Source organism: Plodia interpunctella, chromosome 9 (assembly GCF_027563975.2).
Source record: "Plodia interpunctella isolate USDA-ARS_2022_Savannah chromosome 9, ilPloInte3.2, whole genome shotgun sequence".
Classification (NCBI taxonomy): domain Eukaryota; kingdom Metazoa; phylum Arthropoda; class Insecta; order Lepidoptera; family Pyralidae; genus Plodia; species Plodia interpunctella.
The window spans coordinates 7,809,409-7,833,144 of NC_071302.1; the positions used below are offsets into that span (position 1 = coordinate 7,809,409).

The window sequence follows — 23,736 nt, forward strand, 5'->3', positions numbered from 1 at the left end:
CTGCTTATCTACCTCTCAATTCTATTATTTAAAAAAAAATAATTTACAGTGTTTACTAACTTACTGTTTATAAAATGTGGGAGCGATTAAGATGTCTTACAATTTTTGTAGGATTATTAAATCCAAATGTAATATAAAACCTTCATTACACAAGGTTTTATAATGTATTGCAACGGCCATTCGAAAATGACACGTTGATTAAAAATTTAATACGTATTCACATTTACATAAAATGAAGGTCCCATCCTATCAAATGGAGACGTAATAGTCACAGCCACAACTAAAATATTAGGATTGTTTGCAACGACGTAGCTACATAAGGACAGGGTCCTGGGACCCATACCTTCTTTTTTAGATTGCATTCTTATTTCAATGTAACCAGTGTAGTATTCGGCTCGGGTATTTTTTCGTGTACTCATCATTTCATATGATAAAATGAAAATAGCCTTAGGGCTTCCTATATTTTTTGCACCAAGGCTATGTTTAGGTAAATAGCTACGCCACAGGCTGCAACGTTTCACAATGGACACTTCGGATTCGAAGCTGGGAGTAGTAAAACGAGATTTATCTCAAAATATAGTATTATTATCTTGGCAACAGCGTAATAAACTTTAATAGAGCGATGTACTAATAGTCGTTACGCAAACGGTCACGAGATTGTACAAACTATCTATACAGTTACGTCATGAGCTTAATTTATGTACTGCTGTTAAAGTTCATGATCTTTAAACGTGAATATGCTAGTTGTTAACAAAGTCAAAATGACATAAGTCAAAATTTACTTAAATTAATTTGGATCTAAATTTATAACTAAGTATGTATTTTAATACACGAAGCAACCACACTTAAATACTAACATGGTTGCATATAACGATGTTTACCTTTGAAATTGAGTGGGTATAAGAAGCAATAATTTGAAATTTAACATTTTCCTTGCATAGCATGTATTGTAATAACTACGAAATAGTATAAACATATTTCATATGTATTAAAATTTCTGTACTGTTTCATAATTTTATAACCTTAAACTGTTTTGACATTGACCGATTTTTAATATTTATAGAAAAGCTAATAACCGTTAAAGTTAATAAGTATATTAGACAAAACATTTTAATCATTGATATTCATAAGATGCCCAACTTAATGGAATTTATTTAAATTCTTATGAATTCAACTTCTTATGAATTAAAAAATAAGGGAAAATAATTGGGTCTGAATGGTACTAATAGAAGGCTAAACATTTTTTTGTCGGTCTGTATGTCGCGCATCACGCTAAAACAACTATATAGAATTTGATGCGTTTTTTACAGTTTTATAGCGGTAAATCAAACTTTAAATCTGATTAGTAAGGATAAAATAAAAAAAACATAAATATAATATAAATCTTGATTGTACTATATTACAATCACTGACTACAAAACATTTTATATTTGTTAATCTGACCAAATGAACCAGCATAAAGTCCATTCTTCGTTGTGACGTCCAAAGGCATCACAAAATCATTAATTTCTAACGTCCGCTGTGGCATCCACTCTCGCTTTCAGATCTAAGTATAGATCCAAGTGTACACCACAAATGGATCAACAATCTATGGTTGTTTTGTTTGTTATTACTTTCGCTTTTTGCAATGTATCCTTATTGATGGCGAACGATTGTTCGTTGACTCATAAACAGAACGATATATAATGTCTTTACTTACCAGTTGTATAAGCTTTTTTAAAGGTTTATAGTGGGTTTAACGTAATCCTAAGAGGAAAATAATAACATAAACCTCTAAATCAAAAAAATCTACAATATTTCGTTTTTCTAATTTAATTTCAGAAAGCATTGTCTTAATTTAATCATTAACCGATCTTGAGACTTACTACATGAAAAAACGCGGATGAAGTCGCGGGCGGACAATACGATCAATGGAGGTATTACCTTAGAATATTTTGCAATTATTTGGCTAGAATGCTATAGTTTAGATACATTATTTCGTAACCAAGTTTGTTAAAATCCAGAATTATAAAGATCTCTCAGAAAACCTGCGGATGAACATACGTATTACTTGATGACAAAATGGAGCAACATTGATTTGTGGCCTTATAAATTGTTAACAATTATTTTTGAAAGTCCACAGTAAGGCTAAAGCGACCTTGTTTGTAGCATATTTTTCCTTATTTCACCGACATTACTTAAAAAACATCAGTCTCTTGATAGTTGTACGCAGATGATGTCCGCTGTTTACTTGTTTCCAGCTATTTTGAAGACGCGTGGGATGATTACCTTCATTATATTGTGAAACTTGTGTCTAAACTTTATTTATATGCTTACGGTGTCAATGTTATAGTTATTCACAGTTATCTTTAAACATCTTGGAGACTTATAATAAGTATTTTATGTTTGGAATCAGTGTCACTTTCTTTTGAACTTGAACATTTTTCCGATCAAATTTACGTGATATGAAAATTTTATGATTCATCTACTTCACTTGACAATCCCCTGAGAATGCTGTTGTTGACTGCCCCTGAGGTATTAAGACTGTATATCCTTTATTCGCCTTGCATGACATCCACGAGGGGCGCAGGCCACAAGTTTCCAATGACAAAAGTTTAGTTCTTGAATCCAGTTAAAATCTTTGTCTAATGTCGAACAAAACCTCCAGTATCAAATAATTGCAAAAATCCGCTATTTTCATGCCTTGATATATTCGCACTTTAAAATTATAACCATATCTTATTGTAGTGACGGAAAATAGGCAGCAATCTTACTCTTTCTTCTTAAAAATAACTACATAGATACCTGGAGAGAAAGGGATAGAAAGGGGCGTGGGTTTAACTCCCGCTCGATTCCAGAATTTTTACATCTCATTATTATTTTCAAATATAGGAATAACTATTTTTTATTGACGGAGCAGATAAAAGAATATTTGGTTTTATTAGCAATACTTTTTAATTTACTATCGTTATTATAACCTTTAATATTTTAGCAGACGATCGCAATTTAGAGAGTAAGACATGCGTTCACTTTCTACTTAAATAACTGGAGGTTAATTCTTTGACATTGAATCACTGGCCTACATCAAATGCGTAATTAGGAATAATTTAATGAGATTAACATAATAATTCAAGGTGTTGTTTGCAAACAAATTTATGCGCTTCGAAAGTATAGTAAACATTATTTACAATTTGTTTCATGTTCCTGGAATATACGTTAATTAATCGCTTATGAAAGTGAAGCAATTTAAACAACTTTATTTCTAATCATATTGTGTTAAGACTCAAATTAGCGTCTGTGAATATAATAATTTATTAAACGCAAATCTTTGTTACCTACACAATTTTGTTTGTGTTATTTTTGTGTAATGTAAAAGACATTTAAATATTGAAACAAATTTCCTATTTTACAAGCTTTTATTTAGTTTCACTTGTCGCGATGTTTGCTTGTCTGTCTGTAATCAAATCTTGCAAGTTAGATCTACTTCCAGTTGTCCTACAGAGTTGAAATTTCCCACGTCGCTTTAGTTCCCGTGACAATGCATTATCATCATAAGCACAGCGTGACCTGATGGTGCACCCAGGATTGGCTTCCAACGAGGCAATTCCTGAACGGTTAATGGCACGGACATGGGTTTTTTGTCAGGCGTTAAATGCCACTAGATCTCTCTCAGAACAATAATAGCTTGAGGCAAAAATGTAATGTAATTTTGTAAAGAAACTTATTTTTGAAGACTTCCACTTAATTATTACTGGAGTATTTGTAATATTTTATCTTTTCGTCTGACGTAACGACGTTTTTTATCTTTTGAAACTTTTTGAATTACTATATTGGATTTTAAGTCCGTCAGCCGAGCCGAATAATTAAACAGTACATGATAATATACGTATTATTGTAAATGACTTAAAATAACACAAAGTTTGTACTGACTGAATAATTTTCACGTTACGTCTACAAAGTGCTACGACGCGTGGCGTTGTTGTGCTCGTAGCGCACTGCTACGACAGATATGATAGACTTCAACGAGTTCGTTTTCAGTAAAACTTTAACATGTATGAAATTACATGTTAGCTCTTTAAACATTGTAGCCAATGAAGCTTTTATAAGCTATAGCTATTTTACTGCTTTGTAACAATTCATATGTGATTAATAGAGATAAATCACGATATTACATCAATGATTATTTGTAATAACGTCTTACTCAAATTATTTTTCTCAATAATAAAAAACCCACAAATATTTTTATAAAAGTCATAAAACAAGTACCTTGATATCATGTTATTAAACACAGCACACACAAAGTTCACTAGACACTATACCATGGACACAGTGTATCAGTCACGTGACAGCGGATGGCGCGTGTAGTCGGCACTGCGCCTGCGTGAGCACTGGCCGGGTGCGCAGGCGCAGCCGAGTCAAAGGCTCTGGGGGAAACGAAGGTGCCGTCAATGCAACCCCGAAGATGCAATCAGTTGATGTTGGTAAAATAAGCCAACACTAAAAAAATCGAAATTACATTTTTTTCCCGGATTAATGTACTTAGTCGTGTACTATTTATTTTATAATTTAGTTTCGACAACTCGGTGAGTCTATAATAAGACTTACCATAATAATACATTTTTAAACAATAAAATTAGCAAATTAGCGTGGTTGCTCTCCACGCTTTTCGTTGTTTTCATTTTTTAACCCCCGATGCAAAATGAAGGTTGTTATAAGTTTGGCCGTTAAGTGTGTCTGTCTGTCTGTCTGTGTACGTGGCACATAAGCTCATCAACGGGTGAACCGATTTGGGTGCAATTTTTTTATTTGATAGCTAATTGTTATACGGTAGTTCTTAGATATGTTTGATCAAAATCGGTTCAGCCGTTCAAAAGTTGTGGCGAAATGAATATTGAAAGTCGGGGGTTTTTTAATTTGTCTAACAAATAAATTTATCTTTTGATCTATACGTGTGCGTATGTGTAATATAACAATTATCATTATTTATTTATCTAGTAGTATAAATCGGTAGTATAAACCTTGTGTGAACACACAAGGTGAAGAAGACGTCTAGATCACTTCCGTTTATACTAGACTGAACGAACGGTATTTTAAACTTGGTTGTAAGCTGTGATATACTGGCATGACTAACCAATTATCCTTGTTTGGTTGAAGATATAGCCATCGGAATAACTTTCCACATATTTATAATTCTAGATGGCTAAGAAAATAAACTACATTGCACTGTAAGTTATGGTGTTTAAAGAAAATAATTATATTTATGAAATAGTCTTATTTATAAGACAATCGTGGATTAATCAACACTGAGAATTTTTCTATTGTGTTGTCAATGGTTTTCAAGATCATCCCGCTATCTTTCACAGATATATAAAGAAATTGCCTATAGTTATAAATATTGGGCAATAATTTGTTTAGTTACATTTGCCCTAAATTATCACAGCTTACTCGCAAATGCCATGAGAATTTCTAAATCACCACGAAATTAAAAGAAATACGAAATTCACTTATTTTCTAACAATGAACCATTTTATTGTCAATAAAACATCTCGAGGTTTTTGTCAGTGTGTTCAGCGTTTCATTATGAATACAAAAACGGCAATCGGGAGTTATGTGAGCGGATCGAACGGTTCGCCGCGACTTGCAGAGTCAACATTACCTAAGCGGGAAATCAATGAAATTATTCGATGCCATGAGATTTAGCATGCAACTCGTTTTCGTAACAGATGCAACTCAGTTTCAGTGGTTTTTATTCTAGAATCCCGGCGTTGCGCCAAACAAATCGGTGGACAGTTATCTGTGTCACTTACGAAACAACAGCCATCCGCCATCCAATTTTCGTCGACATGCAAAACGACCCATTGATTACATTACATCGATCCCTCGGTTCACAGAATATCCAAAATAGTGCCAGAAGCAACTTATTTCGTGGCATTGGTTAATTAATTGAAAGTCGTTTGCGGCAGAATTGTCCCAACTGTTCGATATTATCGTTTTCTGAAGATAATGGAGACAGCTTAATATCGATACTTGATGGTGTCTCGCAATAGTGAAGAAATATCTATTTACTTGAATTTCGTCTTTGTGGTTGGAGAAAATTGCCAATTTTGTTTTGAAATTCGATTATAATACATAATATTTATATAACACAAAATTAATTTAAAACAGCCTATAAAATTAAAAATCAAATAGCTCATGGATGTATCAAAAGATATGTTTCATATTCAACATCTATCTATCTATAAATAAATTATAGATAGAAATGAGTACGAGACGCATTCTTCTAAAAATTCATGAATAAAATATTAAAATCCAAATATAGAAAGAGATTCACTTGGACATAATAAAACGCCATTAAATTATGTTTGTGGGCTGAGATTTCTCTGTCTGTTGCTGATGCGATGCACCTTTCACGGTAAGTCACGTGCTGTTTAAAGGCGACTGCATACATGTCTTTTTAACAACATTTGTCGTTCTTTTTCAACTATGCGTTTACGCGGTTTACCAGCTTTAGTTACAAGTATTTGGGGCAAGGGAATAAATATGCCAATGATTAATAATTGTCGTTATAAAATATGAGAAAATAATATGGGTGTTAGTATCTTGCCCCTTCCTACAGGATTCACTTCAGAAGTAACTTGCATTAAATTGCTGTAGGTAGAATTAACTAAGTAGTTTAACGTCAGTAGACAACAACAGCCTTAACTAAATATTTCATTGATAACAACAAAATTTATATCTTGTCTTCAGTATAAAATCTTAAAGCAACATATAAGGATGGAACCATTTTTTGACGATTTATATAAACACTACTAAATATTAGATATACTTTTATATTCGTCAGACAATTTAAATTAATTTAGTGTAAAATCTCCTTTATGTTTTTTTGTACCGAAGCAAAGTCGTCCGATAAATATGTGGTCTTGATCGCTCTGCTTCTCCATTAACATAGAATTCGACATATATTACTTTTATCTATGAATTCGACAATTAATAAAATAAAAACAATAACTATTTAAAAAATAAAAATGTCATTGTAATAACGAATTGTGTATATTAGAAGAAAATCTATACTTTTATCCGCCATTACAGTGGAAAGACATTCAATTTTATTATCGTTTCGGACGATATGTTAGAAAAAACAAACAGTTCGCCATGTTCGTATTCGACTGATCAATTCTGGCCAAAAAGGGTTATTTAGAGCTGAGAATTTAAAGGTAAGTCTAAATGTAATGCATACAAGAATTTGAATGGAAACCTGTCGCTCTTGGTACTCCAGCGTGCGCCTACTAGCTCGCACGTACGGAACATGCGTTAGTATTACGACACTCTAGTCCTATAAAACACTCGAATTTATCGAAAACTCGATTCTCGACGACATATAACATATTATGCCACTAGATTGTATACGAAAATTTGGTAATTTGGTAAACTAGTCGCGTACAGACATATCGTAAACATGATCACCTTACTAGATAATATGATTCTAATCAATGTTTTAGAACTGTGTTAATTACCTGGCTTGTATTGCATTATTTTGTATCATAAACGATACAGATACTGTTAGGAAATTATGTCAATTATTTTTATTAGATAATTATACTAAGTAAGAGTTTTACATATTAACCTTAAAAAGGTTAATTTTATACAATTTACATAAAAGTTTTTTTTCTCATTTTCAAATTAGGACACAACATTGTCAATAAATTTCATTTAGCTAATTCATAACCTTATCAAACAACAACTTAAACCTCTTCAGAATCAAGCTTTGTCATTCATATAAAGTACATACAATTCTCTAGACGATAAGCAAAAACGTGATAAAATCTTTTTGACCAAGTAATAATTTTTACGTAATGGTGCTTGTCAAAATAGCCAACAATTAAACAGTACATGATCCACGCAAGTTGAGTTTCACGCATAACCAGAATAAAACTGACAATTAATCCTGTCCATATTAATACATATACATACACACATAATTATACATTATCGTGAATAGACGGACCTTTGGAGCCCCGACGACTTTATTATATAGATAGAGATATCAGCTTATACGATTAAACTTACTTTATGCCTCATTTACTGTCTGCTAGAAAGTTAAAAAAATGATCATATTTGTAACACGTGAATTTTTGAATTTGTTCGAGCTGTGTCATGCACGGAAAATAAACTGTACTAATTTCCATAAAAGGCATTTTGATAGGTTATCCTGAAATTCGTATAGAAGCAAAGCCCCGGGGTACAGCTAATATTATTACGGCTGTGCCGAGTGGTCGCACTTGTTGCTGCAAATTAGATAAGTAAAGCGTTGCGCCAGCGCACGTGGGAACCGCATTGTGGCCGCAAGAACTGCCAGCGACATCCAAACATAACTCGCATAATAGGAGGCGGAAAAAGCGGTCGCCCATTCATTTATTGTTTAGCGTTTTGTATGTTCATGCATATAAAAACGGTATAGATAGAGGTTTTAGGTATATGGATTTTATTCATGGTGGTTATAACTTACATGGATCATTTTGATAGTTCAGACAGCTACGCTCGTAAAATATTCCAGTATTTTTTTTGCACAACACTGACCTAATAGACTATAAAACCTGTAATTGTATGAACAAAATTGTGTCCAATGGAAAACTCTACTTTATAATAAAATCAATGAACTAGCGTAGCATAATCTCCAGTAGTATTCTTTTAGTTTTCTCTATTAATTAATATATTGATCAAAATGTGATCAAAATGTATACCTATTGTGCACTAGTGACGTTTTCCGAGGCGTAGTGGTCACCACGCCCGTTTGCTATATGGAGATCTGAGTGCGATTCCCAGTCTGGGCAAAAATTTGTACTTGTGATCAGGAATATTTGTCTACGGTACAGGGGTGTGTTGTGCCCTTTTCTACGTTTACTAGCTTAGTCCTATGGGCCGGTCTTAAATTAATTATTCGATTTGCCAAGAGAGAGAAAGGTGACATAACACATGCACAAATAAACTCTTTGATCTGCCAAGCCCCTAGTGCTCCAAATTGTTTGACATTTGTCTACCTCCAGTCCAGCTCGAGGCGTGTACGTGCAGTGCACGTGCAAATTGTTTCATAGAGTTTATTGCACAAGTCGCTCATAATTGGTTGTTCGAATACACAACGATTATTTTACACCATATTCTTGACTATTATTATTTAAATGGCCGACACAGCAAAATATATCATCGAAACAAAAGTACGAAAAGCTAACATCGAATTAATTTAATAGATTATACTTATTTTATGATACCCCATTCTCCGTGCCTTCACCACATAAAACAAGGTTCAATAAAATGGGATGATTATAGACTATATTTGAGCAATCTTCAAATCTACAGTTGTTACTTACTTATATTGTAGTTGCCTCACTACAACATCGTGAGCTTCAATGAGCGTCCTCACTATCATCTCGTGCCTCATCATGACCTTAAAATAGAAATTACGAGCTTGAACAATGAATGAGAGCTACGTATATCCTTTACTTATGTATCGATGTCAGAATACATAATATTCCATATGAATTATGACTATCAATGTTTCTTCATCTTCATTATAGTACATGTCTTCTATTAAAGCTAAAAAGCTTAGCATAAGTGAAGCTGCAAGGTTTTCAACGATTTGAAGAGTTTGATACTACGTATAGTGAATTATTTTTTTAGCTTCCAGATATATTGCTTATACTCCTGCTCGATCGACCAAGGCACTCCATTTTACGTTTGACCATATTTTTTATTTAAAAACCTACATAAAAACTGTCTTATCAATTAGTATATTCAAATTGAGCTTTGGTGTTAGTTCACGCCGGATCTTCCAATTTAACCTTCATTGAATGCGGCGTAACTTTGATTCAAACGAATGGCTCACACATGTACCGAATCCGCAATGTGGTCCGAGGCCGAGCTCTTATTAGTCGACTAAGTGTCGATTTGTCTTAAGTATCGATATGTCGAAACCCCGCCCCGGGATATACCGGCTCCTGTCATTAATCAAGTCGATACGACCGCCAAATAACTAATGTAACACGTATCGGTCGTACAGGTGGCCAGTATTAAAAAAAATATTTGTTTAAATTTTGTTTTATGAAAGTATAAGTATAGTAAAGTTTATTTATTTGTCATGTTTGTGTGTGCATGAAATTTTCGTAAAAATCTGCCTATATTTAGTCATTTATATAGATAATCGGGCTAACTTGATTGCAGCTTCTGATGAAGCGATTGTGGCTTATATATTTTATTATTAAAAAAAGGTTCGGTTTTGCAGTCGATATGCAAAGAAAACTACTTTACCAAAATTCTCAAAAATAATTAATTAAAAAATACTTGTTCGATATCATAGCAATAAAAAGAGAATTATGATTATCCAATTATCCAAATGTTGAAATTTCACAAATTAAGAACTTCATCTTCTCAAGGTTATACAAGATACAAACATATTATTTAAACCGTAAAAATAAAATCGATAATACGCGTGTGAAATTAATTCCAATAATGAACTATAAAATGGCTAATTGACCAAACGAGGCAACATTTACTTTAAAAGCCTTCAATGTTGAATGTAAACAAACATCATGAACGAAAATTACGTGTTTTGTGGTGATCCATTTTATTTTAGGGTTGAGCTTTAGTTTTGGATATGACAGCGAATTATAGGACTCCGGGGTGAGGTATAAAATTAATGACAATGCCGTGTCTCTCACCAATACACACGTCAAATTGTTAACTAAATTATGTAGCGGTATCTGTTATCTGAGTAGTACCTGTAAATTGAGCAACCGTGCTCTGATAACATGTGAGTTAAATTTTAAAAAAGATAAACCATGTCCCAAACATATTTCCTATAGACCTATAAAAGACATATATACTACCTTATTTGAAAAAGACTTGAAACTTGTTCCTTGGGATTCTATTAAAGATGCAGATAACGTTAATGAGATGGTATCTACTTTCAATAACACTATACTTCAACTATTTGATAAACATGCACCATTAAAATCAATTGTTATTAGAGATCGTTATTATCCTTGGATAACCGACAATATAAAGTTAATGTTTAAACTTAGAAATGAAGCCCACAAAAGATATTATAAAACTAGGAAAGATAACCATCTTGAATATTACAAAAAACTAAGAAACTATGTGACTTCTGCTATTGAAAGGGAAAAAAAAGCATATTTTGAGTTTTATATCAACAAGAACCTAGATAATCCTAAAATTTTGTGGAAAAACCTTAAATCCAATGTCTTGCCATCCAAACATGAAAACGATTTACCCAATCACATTTCCTCTCCTGAAGAAATAAACAAACACTTTCTTAACCCCTCTCCTAATATTGTTTTGCATCCATCGAATCCTTCGTCTTATAATAACATACCTAAAACAGACGCTACTTTCAAACTTAAATCTGTTAGTTCTGAAATCATCTCTCAAATAGTACATAATCTTAAATCAAATGCTCAAGGAGTTGATCAGATTTCCCTAGACATGATCTTATTAACCCTACCCTATTCTCTTGAATCTATTACCCTCATCATCAATGAATCTATATCTACTTCTATCTTTCCGGATACCTGGAAAACTGCAATTGTCAGACCTCTATCAAAAAATTCAAACCCTCTCACCGTAAATGATCTTCGCCCAATAAGTATCCTTTCAATTCTTTCTAAAATACTAGAAAAGGTAGTGCATTTACAATTAACTGAATTTCTGGAGACCAATCAAATTCTCCCAGAAGCACAGTCAGGATTCAGAAAGAAACATAGTACAGCCACAGCCTTGCTCGACGTTACGAGTAATATCTTAGAAGCCCAAGATAATGGAATGGGCACTTTTCTTGTTCTTCTTGACTTTTCTCATGCCTTTGATAGCTTTGATATACCTCTCTTACTTCACAAGCTATCTTCTTATGGTTTCGAAGCGTCTACTCTCGAGTGGTTTCGAAGCTACCTGTGTGACCGTTCTCAATATGTCAAAATCTACAAAAGTAACGGATCTCCCATGGTTTCGTCTTCATCCCCAGTAAAAAGGGGAGTCCCGCAAGGCTCCATCCTTGGACCTGTGTTGTTCATTCTTTACATGTCAGACATATCTTACTCTATAAAACATGCTAAATTTCATATGTATGCTGACGATCTTCAATTATATATATCATGCAAACCAGATAGTGTTAACTCAGCCGTTACAAAATTAAACAATGATCTTGACCGGTTGAACCAATGGTCTAAACTGAATTTCCTCCACTTAAACCCAAATAAATCCAAGTATATGATACTAGGCACTCAGCACCAATTAAATGAAATTCAATCTCAATCGCCACAATTATACATAAATGGACAGTCTATTACTTCTACTTCAGAAGCTCGTAATCTAGGTCTGTTGATGGACTCTGAACTTCGTTTTCATTCATACATAGTAGAAATTTCCCGTAACTGCTTTTACCGTTTAAAACTTTTATACAAAATAAGAGATTATCTTTGCCTTAAACTTCGTATAAATCTTACTGAATCATTAATTGCCTTTGATAATGCCTTTGATTAAAGGCATTAATGCCTTTGATAGCTTTGATATACCTCTCTTACTTCACAAGCTATCTTCTTATGGTTTCGAAGCGTCTACTCTCGAGTGGTTTCGAAGCTACCTGTGTGACCGTTCTCAATATGTCAAAATCTACAAAAGTAACGGATCTCCCATGGTTTCGTCTTCATCCCCAGTAAAAAGGGGAGTCCCGCAAGGCTCCATCCTTGGACCTGTGTTGTTCATTCTTTACATGTCAGACATATCTTACTCTATAAAACATGCTAAATTTCATATGTATGCTGACGATCTTCAATTATATATATCATGCAAACCAGATAGTGTTAACTCAGCCGTTACAAAATTAAACAATGATCTTGACCGGTTGAACCAATGGTCTAAACTGAATTTCCTCCACTTAAACCCAAATAAATCCAAGTATATGATACTAGGCACTCAGCACCAATTAAATGAAATTCAATCTCAATCGCCACAATTATACATAAATGGACAGTCTATTACTTCTACTTCAGAAGCTCGTAATCTAGGTCTGTTGATGGACTCTGAACTTCGTTTTCATTCATACATAGTAGAAATTTGCCGTAACTGCTTTTACCGTTTAAAACTTTTATACAAAATAAGAGATTATCTTTGCCTTAAACTTCGTATAAATCTTACTGAATCATTAATTTTGTCAAAATTTAATTACGTTGACTCTGTTTATGGACCGCGACTTTTAGCAAAAACTAAGGCACTCATTCAAAAAGTTCAAAATGCTTGTGCAAGATATTGCTTTAACATTCCACCGCGACAACATGTATCACCCTTCATCAATTCTGCAAAAATGCTAAACATGTCGTCACGCCGCTACATTCATCTATCTACTCTCCTCTTTGGAATTGTTAAATACCGTAAACCCCTATATTTATTAGAAAAGCTAAACTGGTCTTCTAGATCTCGTCTTGGCCTTCTCATTGTTCAGAGTCACAAATTAACAGCTTTTAAAGGTAGTTTCAAGTATGCCGCAGCCAAAATCTGGAACAATTTACCTCCCCCTCTTCGTAATTTGTCATCTGTCACAATATTCCGTAAACGCATCAAAGAGTTTACTTTATTGCGGCAAATTGAGGGCAATACATTGAATTATTTTTAGGTTCATATTTATACTTTATATATATATATATTTTCCATAGCTTCCATGTAATTTATCCTTATTCCTTTTTTTACATTTTTTCCTAAGTCATATGTTTAATCCTATTGTTTGCTGTTGTTTGTTTTTGTTTGTTTCTGTTTCCGTACATATTAACTTGTTTATTTTGCCACCATACCTACTTTTGTACTTGGTTCCAGCTGAAAATCAGCGCCTTGGCTTGATACCTTGGCACCATGCTGAGCTGGTCGCCATTTCGGCTTACATATTTTATTCGATATATATTTGTTACTCTTTTGTATGTTTGGATTTTATGTGTTTGCCGAATAAATGATTTCTTTCTTTCTTCTTTCTTCTACCTACCAATTTGGACACTGTTCGAAAATTAACTTTTATTATGATTAAAATTTCTATTTTCTAAGGATATAAAACAACATTTTGTTTTTTCTGTATAATCGTTTAAATCATTTTTGGCCAATAATGACCAAGCGAGCGAAGCGAGCGAGGTCTAACATTCTACTTGGGGCAAAAATACATTTTTTGTATGTATAATATATCTTTGTAACGCGATAACTTTCGAACCATTGGTCCGATTTTAATGAAATTTAAAAGGTATATAGGATCTGTCAATAGAATGTTTTAGTTCGTGGGACATCAAAATCGATTAAGCCGTTTTTAAAATATAAATATTCACAATTTTGTAAAACATCAAAAAATTATTGTGTTCTCGAGGTCCAAGTTCGTGGCGAACAACTAGTCAATTCAACATATAATATTTCATTGAAACGGAACCCTTACACAAAATCTCTATATAACGCATAGCAAATGCAATATTATTAGCATCAGTTGAGCGACTGCAGCCGCAGAGCATGGTCGTCCAGTGCTGGCGACATTGACCTTCTTAGTAAGAACGTGTTCGACTATTTACAACATGTACGGCATTGTAATTAACGCCTACGTCATTTATATCATGTTTCGGGAACGTCAATTTTGTACAATGAATGAAATGGGAGATAGTCGGTAGCGTAGAATGGGTTATTCGTTTGGATATTTATTTAATCTGGTTGGGAAACTTACAGCTTTATCCTAACTAGATATATTATTAGTACACTGTAGCTGATATATAAACTAAGTATGTTATTTATAAGGTACCATTTAGGTATAGAAAGGAAAATATATACTTAGAACCATTTAAATAAGGAGTTCATCCTAAATGTTCGACTAAAATCTTGTTCGAGCTTCTCTATGTTATTAAACCCAATAGAAATTATTATATATTTTTAAACCCAATGGTCCCATATTCAAATCGATCTGATCCCTGTATAGTTTATGGTGAAGAAAAACATCATGAGGAAACCCAGGTTGACTATATAGCATGCTTAATGTATATTCGATTAGTAAGCGAGGGTTAAAAGTCATGTCAGATACCTTTAGGCGACATGAATAAAAGAGTAACTCGACATGAATAATATGATTTCTCGAACTTAAGCACCACTTGGCTCTTTTAAGATAAATTATTGCGAGTGAATATTTTTATTCGAAAAATACGTATTTAACGATCTATAAGATGAAGAACGATCAATTTGAAAATGTCAACTTTTCATCGAAGTTATAATCGTGTTATTTATCTTGCAATTGACCAAGTTGCTTTCATAATAAACTGTGATATTTATTAAACTGACCACGCCTAATTTCTGATCACTGTGTGGTTCACAGAGATCAAAAATAAAATATTAAAGTCACACTAGAATATTTATTTAAAACTACTCAACGGATTTTGATACGCGGGCTTTTTTAAATAAATAGTGTGATTATTGAGGAATGTTTAGGTGTTTATTATATTATGGTTTAACCCGAGCGAAGCCGGGACAGGTCGCAAGTAATTTATATACGATTCCTATTAACAGAATGCATATTTTATTTCAGAGACGATTGAAAACAATTTCATAAAAAAAATTGTTTTATTCCTTACTAAACATAACCTTCACAAAATGTGTAATAATAATTATTTTACATTTTGAAAAGTACCTTGACTACATACATATCACTAAGTTGTGTTTTTTTTTGTAAATCCTACAATGCATTAAAATAAATGCATACAAGGTTAAAATGTTAAAATTGATTGTTGCGATTTAGGAACTAACTTACTTCACGGATGAACTTGAAATATCTGAAACTTAACTTGTAACTAGTTTTATCTACTCACTATAGCTATAAGGATTCCCTAAAAAGGAAAAACTGGCTAAGGAACACCTAAATTAGCGTACCACCTAATAAAGTTTGAAACCAGACCATGCTCCTACGTTAAAACATGTTCAATGACAGCATACCACATTGCACAATGTGGTCCACTTATTAGGTCTAATACGTTTTATCACATTTATCTCGAAACCAATTAAAATCCCAATCCATATGTCATGTCAAGCCGTTCAGTGGACAACTGCCTTTAGTTTTGATAAAGCAATTACCATAGTAAATAGTTTGATATTATATATCGTATTCATTTTGTTTGGTGGAAGGTTTCAAATGCGGACTTCACTCTTAGACTTCACTACATAGTATAAAACGAAGTAGATTCCCGCTGTCTGTCCCTATGTCGCTTTAAATCTTTTAAACTACGCAATGGATTTTGATGCGGTTTTTTTAATTGTTAGAGTGACTCAAGAGGAAGGTTTAGATGAATAGTTTATTTTCTAATCCGAAGTAAATTTTAATTTTTGAAATCTGGTGCGGTGCTGGTTGAGGAAAATTTAGAAATTTAATTAAGAATGCTATACCGCGATTTTCCGGTCGCTGACGTTTCATGGGTGATTTCCGCCAGTTTCGGCAATGCCGCGTTGTGAAACTATGCAAACAGTCTCGCCAGTTGTTATGCAATTAAATAAAACAAGATAGTACTATTGGAGCGAACTCTTGGGACTTCAAGTACGAGTATCAAACTTAGTGATAAATTTTATATAAGTTTTGATCGATAAAAAATATATAAATTACCTACGAAATGAAATGGGTAATCGCGTAGTTGACGGAAAAATACTTACAAGTAATTTATTGCTACACCCTCTTCCACCCAAGGGTGGCAAAAATAACAAAATATTAACAAATATTTTGTGATTTTTGCTGAACTCTCCTCCCCACTTATCAAGCCTCACGCATGATTAATGAAATCTAGTAGAATATAAATATATTAAGTACTTGTATAGAAATGGCGATTGGTGATAAAGTAAGAAAATTACTTTGTAAAAGTTATATAGATTAGAGAAAGGAACTTTGAATGTCACATGGATGAGATAACGGAACTTCTCAAATAACATTGCCTTGGATAATTCATTACAGTGACTTATAGAATTACAGCGTTAAGTAATAATATCAATCTGTTCTGCAATAGTGGTCACAATACAATACAAATCGACCCACTGAACGTGAAAGTATTATATTTAAATTCGAATTCTATGGTAGGCTTTAATTTACACTGGATTTGACTACAAGTGGATTCATGACTATTACTTAAAAACGTAATTCGCAACTAGCTGCGCCTCGCTTGTGTATCTTAGTAGATTGATCTGTTTGCATCTTGAATTGAACGAGCAATTGTTTAATACTTGAATAATATCAGCGCTAATAAATTCAAATTCACGTACAATTATAATTTTGGATTTGCACTTATCTAATCTATTACACAAGGACCCAAAAAGCTATCGCAAAATTCATGAGCTCCGTTTTGCGATAAACGACACGCATAAATCATTGTTTTCAACGCCAATAACTGGTTTTTTATCTCAAATCGACCTTAGTATAGTGACAATCAATGTCGCTGAAGAAAGTGTCACGTCAAATCCTGTCTGATCTTACAGCGTCCGCTCTTTGGATTACCGTGGGAATACGGCCTTCAGACAGACATCACATGGCATTTTTTATAGCGGATATTGAGCAAGGGTCGATAAGTAATTCGTCTGTATGTATTAGCCGTGACGATCTTACTCTAGATATGTTTAATGTTCAATTTAATGTTAAGTCACTTTATTTCCTAAACGGTTTTATTTACATAATACGATCATACAGTCCACTTTACTAATACTTTACTAGTTAAGTGCCAGATACAGATCTATGTGTACCTAAGTATATGAAACCCGTACGATATAGTTATACCCAGTTAATATGTTTTGAAAATATTAACTGGGTATAACTGGATATAATCGGGTTTGAGAGGAATTAGTATACTCAACAGTATTACTATACTCGTATAGTAATACTCGTATTCCTCTCAAACCCGACTGCTCCTGCGACTCTTGACCGAGTTTTGTCCACATTCTTTCCTAATGGCGATTTAAGGTGTGTATTCACATGCGACATGTAGTCTAGTGCACGCACTACACAGACTTACACACTTCTAGAACATATACCTATGCTGTGTACCTAAGTATATGGTAATTTTCGAACAAAAATATTTTTGTTATACTTGGATTACCAAGGCAAGAAAATCCTTGTACTTTACAAAACCAGCCAATCTTCAAAGTCGACTGATTTATAATAAAAAATACGTGTCACTTGTGTGTAATTACAAGATATCGTCTATATTTTCAATCTCTTTCTATGAGTAGACCCGCGTCTATCTGCGCCGAAATACATCTTGACACGTGACTGACCTGTACTTTTATTATTTTAAGTAATGTCATTTTACATTTTGAAGCTAGTTTTAATTAAATTAATGTCTGATTCTCAGCCAGCCACTGTCTTAGTAGTCAACATAACAAATAACAAATGACTGTCAAATCCAAAAAATGTTTACCTTTGCAGTCTATTTATTTAGTTGGTCTACAATTCCACATCATGCAAGTACGACAAGGTGGTTGTGTAATTTCAGATATCGAGATCAGTACTCGTGATATCGACACATTGTTAAATAAACATTAGACTTTTAGTGATATTGCAATGGTCGTAATTTAGAAGTGGTCTATATTGTCACTATATTACATTTCAAATTTTCATTTGTGTCTCTGGCAAAACATTTTACCTGACAAGGGTACAAGTCTTCTTTCGAACTCGATAACGTTTACTATTCGCAGCAGAGTGCGTAAGAAAACAATTAACCTTTTCTTGGCTACTAGACCTACATGGAAATTACAAAATGTAAAAAGAATGAATGAATGGATCAATAAGTAAAAAAAAGTTTATGCCGATGCTCGAGACAGATTGACGACGAATATCTTGTCTGGGCGTGTGGGTGTTGCGGGTTCGATTCCTCCCGCCCACGACAATAAGTTTGACAGGTACAGGCACAAGATGAGATATTAATATTTTTCAACAATGGATCATACATAATGTTATTACTTGTTGAGGAGTCAATTATTTCGTAGTTACAAAATGATACAAACTAAGTGAAGAGTACACTTACTCTCTCTTGTTCTCGACAAAACATCACTTTACTCACTAGTAAAGTGATGTTTAGTCGAGAACTTAAGAACTGAAATAAGTAGGTAGGTACGCAATGCAAAATTTTATATTTTGGGAGTAATTTCAATTTAGTAAATATATAAGTGCTAAATGAAGAAAATTATACTCAAATAAATATATACCTACTTATCGCCAATTCTTTTAAACAGTTGCATTAATACATGTCAGTATACTGTATACTGAAGTATACTGTATACTGAAGTATACTGTATACTGAAGTATACTGTATACTGAAGTATACTGTATACTGAAGTATACTGTATACTGAAGTATACTGTATACTGAAGTATACTGTATACTGAAGTATACTATATACTGAAGTATACTGTATACTGAATCCATTAAATTGCATGCTTATTTGCATTAAATTGCATTGTTGACATATTTATATCAGACGTTTGTATACTAGTGGACATTATTATACTTCGTCATATTTCTTTTTAGACTTTAGTCGCCTAAGTTGTAGTCCAGTAAGTAAATAAATATAACTCGCACCTTTTAACTAGATAACTGGGATAAAAAGTGAAAACAAACAATAGATTAATCTATACAATAAGCTTTATTTTGTAGCAATATGAAACCGCAGACCATTGCACGGCTGACCGATATTTCATAACTTAACGAAAGTAAATACCCGTCAAGAGAGAACAGGATTTTCACACAAGGATTCCGTAATTAATGATCACTTTATTTACAAGTCCGTAAAGTTAATGTTCAAGAGTCTGGAGAGTTATTCCTGGGTGCACCAAGCTTGCTTAGATAACAATGCATTATCATTACAAATGAAGCAGCAACGTATCAACTGTAGGAATTCATCTCGAAAGATTTTTCCGAATAAAGCACAGTCACAGATGGCTTTAAGCTGGGCATTTTGGGAATAAATTTCCTGCTCACGACAATGTTGCTAAATACTTATAATAAAAAGGGTTTACTTAGGTACACACGTAAAGTCTTCCTTTTAATCTTCATTCTTAACTTAATAAATATTTATTACCTAAGTATATATTTGTGTAACTAAATAAAATTAATAACTCCATAGATAACCTAATAAACTGCATCACGGTTTGTCACTTTTTGTTATCATCACTTTTTGTCAACCAATCTATAAGACGCCATTCTTATCGAGAGATTTCGTAGAGTTCAGTTGCGCTTGCGCCTATGCCTACATTGCGCAATTACGAGCCGTTACCAAAGAAATAAGAAATAAGCATTTACGAACAAAGATATCATCTCCGACCTTGCTCCACTTCGGCTGAGCATCATCGTCAATCACTTGCAAAACATACTTTGGTATATAGTATAAACTTATTGTCTACCAAAAAAGAAGAGAAGTCAAGCCAATAAATAAATCTGGTTGAATTCGTATTGAATTCTTGAATTTAACATGATCTGATACTCATTTAATTTTAGCCCTAATGCAAAAAATTGGTGGTATGGATAGTTCCATAGTTATACTATGTTATGTCTAACTCCACAGATTACATAATACCCCAGTAACTATGTTATGTCTAAAAAATGTTATTTTCTATGTTTTATATTTTTTATTATTATAGTAGTTCTATGACCACTAGAGCTTGGTAACCCCCACAGGCGACGCGACGACAATATTGCATCAAGACACGAAGGCGTCATTCATCATCCGCCTTCTCTTATTCCACTGCACTGCATTGTGCATGTCAGTTTCCTCCTCTTCTTCATACCTGTCTGATGTTTACCAATTTGTTACTTTCTTCTTCGCCATCCTGCCGAACGCACTCCTTCTTCGTTCTTCCTCTACTTTCCCCAAGTCAAGAAGTTTTATAAGTTGTTGATTATTACGACATAATTCGTGAAAATTAACAATAAATCTAATTATAATAATCTGAACTGACGTGACCGGATGGACCTTGACCGCCTACAGACATGTTGGGTCGATATAGATATATGTGTAGCTTCGGTGTTACCAATATACATGCACTACGGCGGCGTGCGAGGGCGCGCCGCTGGGCGGATTTCGATGTTTCACAATTTGTTTGATATATCCTTGAACAATTAAAGCGAGTAGAAGATTTATTGTGAAGCCTGTCAAGTTGTAAGATATGCGTGCATGAGCTTTTGATCTTCATAACTAGTTTATGATATTTTAATTGTAGATTGTCCAATAAGTAAGTAAAAATATTGATTTATTTTTGTTATTATAACTTTTAATACCATAAAATATAGGTAGTTTTTATAGAGCCTATAGGAGATTTTTAACTCTTCTAACTTCTACTTTCTTGTGGGCTAATCGGATGACATTGAAAGGAAAAATGATTATCCATAGAAGTATTGTGAGGAACTACGTTACTAAGTACTTTAACACATTCAATTTAAGTAGGTATTTTTTTAAACGTGTGCATTAGTACTATAGTACTAATAGGAATATTACAAGTAAATTCTAAAATAAATGATTACGTCTTAATGGTTTCAGTTAATGGTTAACTAGCCCACGAGGGCTGCAGATACAATCTACGCACGACACATATCTGTAGGTAGCTGTCAAAATTACGGCAGGTCATGGCCAGTGAATGTGACAATTCAGTGATTGATAAGGGCTTCGTTCCTCCAGACGATTAAATAGTTTGTAGTGTCGGAGTTGAAGAATTTGTCGAAATGAAATGGTTTCGGTGTTATAGCTAGTCTAAAAAGTTTTTGTCCGGATACAGTTTGTCGAAATTAAGTTTAGGAGTCGGTTTGCCATTGTCTTCTCCATGAGCAACGACGGCAAAATGTTCTTGCCTACCTATATATTATATTTATTTAGGAACCCAAAAGCTTTGACAGCTGATAGGCAACAATAGCACTCCCAATGAGGATTGACGACAGACAGGAAGCCGTTTGCATATACACCAAATCTTCAAAATTTTAAGGTTTTTTTACGCTAACGAATTCTGGTGAATTCGCGGCGTTACAGCCCTGAATACTATCGGGAACACGCGAGGATGAGCAGAGTTATTTTTGCCAACTTAGACCAGAATAAAATATAATCTTTTGCCATATACTTAGTTCGGTACTTATTGATCAATAAACAACCTTGCTTTCAAGATATCGTGACGAGTAAGATCTGATAAATTAGGTAAAATATGTAGCAACCTTGTTCTCGTCCTAAACCGGTTTATAAATCATAAAATCTATCTCCTGTCATCGAGACAATGCATCAGCACAACGTGTTCTGCCTCTGTCTAGACTTGGTTGTGTAATGAAACACATATTGAAACAAGCGAGGAATTTTTAGGTACTAACTACACTTGCTCCATTGGTATTCTAGTGTTATAACTCTGTTTTTCGCTTAGGTACATTAAATTAAGTATTCAAGGGTTAAAACATTTAAAGCCATTTTGCTTAGGTACATTTAACAAGATATTCTGCATAACCAAACAACATAATTTTTGTCTGCCTGTATGTTTGTTCGAAACTTGATGCCGATTAACGGATAGTTTACTTAAAGTCGACGATGTGTAGAACCCGAGATATTGACAAAAATAAGTTATGAGCGGACACACGCAATGGACGCGAGCAAAGGCGCGGGCAAAAGCTAGAACAAAATGTATTGTATGTGTATGGACGTATAAGTGTATATGTAAATTAAGCGAAGATAATAAGGAATTCGTGCATTATAGGAGATTTAGAATAAGCCGCTCGTACAGAACAAGTTACAAAATGATTGAGCAGTGAGCACTGATATCTACCTAATTGTGGAGTCACGCGGCGAGTTGGAATCGATTGTTACTATACATGTTCATCTGATACAGTGTGAAATGGTGTCAGTTCTGCATTACAAATTGTTATTTGATCACGACTACAATATCTCACTCGCGTAGGTTGCCGCTTGAGGCAGTACAAGCTAGTAGGTACAAGGATTAACAATATAATGAACACTGTCAACAAAATTGTATGGCAGTGTGTGTCAATAACATCCCCGTTTATTTCCCAGCAGTGAGAATTCCCTCTCACTGCTGGGAAATAGGTTAAAAAAATTGGCAGCTACCGTAATAGCTAAATTTACGTTTAATGATTTTGTATACTTATAACATCTATTATAAGTATTAGGTATATACCACTCATGATGAAATGAAATCCTAATAATTTAAAAAACAAAAATAAGATTTCAATCCAACAATTTGGAAATAATCTTCTATTGGTACACAATTTGAATGTTATGCTGTGTCCAAAAGAAGCAATTTTGTGGGAATTAAAATGTGGCAATATCCCAAATTAGCGGGAATACAGAAAGATCGCAATGCATATTTTAAGTAAACGCTCCGTTTAATTTCGTAGGTATTTTATTTTATTTTTATCTCGCATTTGCATCCAGAAGACAAAGAACACTGAATACCGGCCGAGCCAGCTCGGTTCCAAGTTAAAAAATAATCGCTAGTCACATCCACTATAACGATTACGAAAAACTCCTTAAGAGCACCCTATTTAATAGTTAATAACTTGATACTACGCGTAAACAATCTAACCACCTTAATTTAACATTTACAACGTTTATAAGTATAATATAACAGCCTCAGCCTGTACTCTTTGAAAGAAATCGTACCTATTTAGTCATACTGTTATACTTAGTTATACTTAGTCTATCTGTATTTTCCTTAATTTATGGCAGTGTT

The 23,736-nt window shown here is 33.6% G+C and overlaps 1 protein-coding gene across 1 annotated transcript in view; it reads right to left on the bottom strand.

The window, feature by feature from the left end:
• The window catches only part of cysu (Curly Su), a 29,505-nt gene extending 25,117 nt beyond the window's left edge, over positions 1 to 4,388 (bottom strand). The window contains exon 1 of the mRNA XM_053749525.2: positions 4,246 to 4,388. Coding sequence (XP_053605500.1) covers positions 4,246 to 4,256 — 11 coding nt within the window. The 5' untranslated portion in view covers positions 4,257 to 4,388. The remainder of the gene's footprint in view (positions 1 to 4,245) is intronic.
• Positions 4,389 to 23,736: the final 19,348 nt, after the last annotated feature.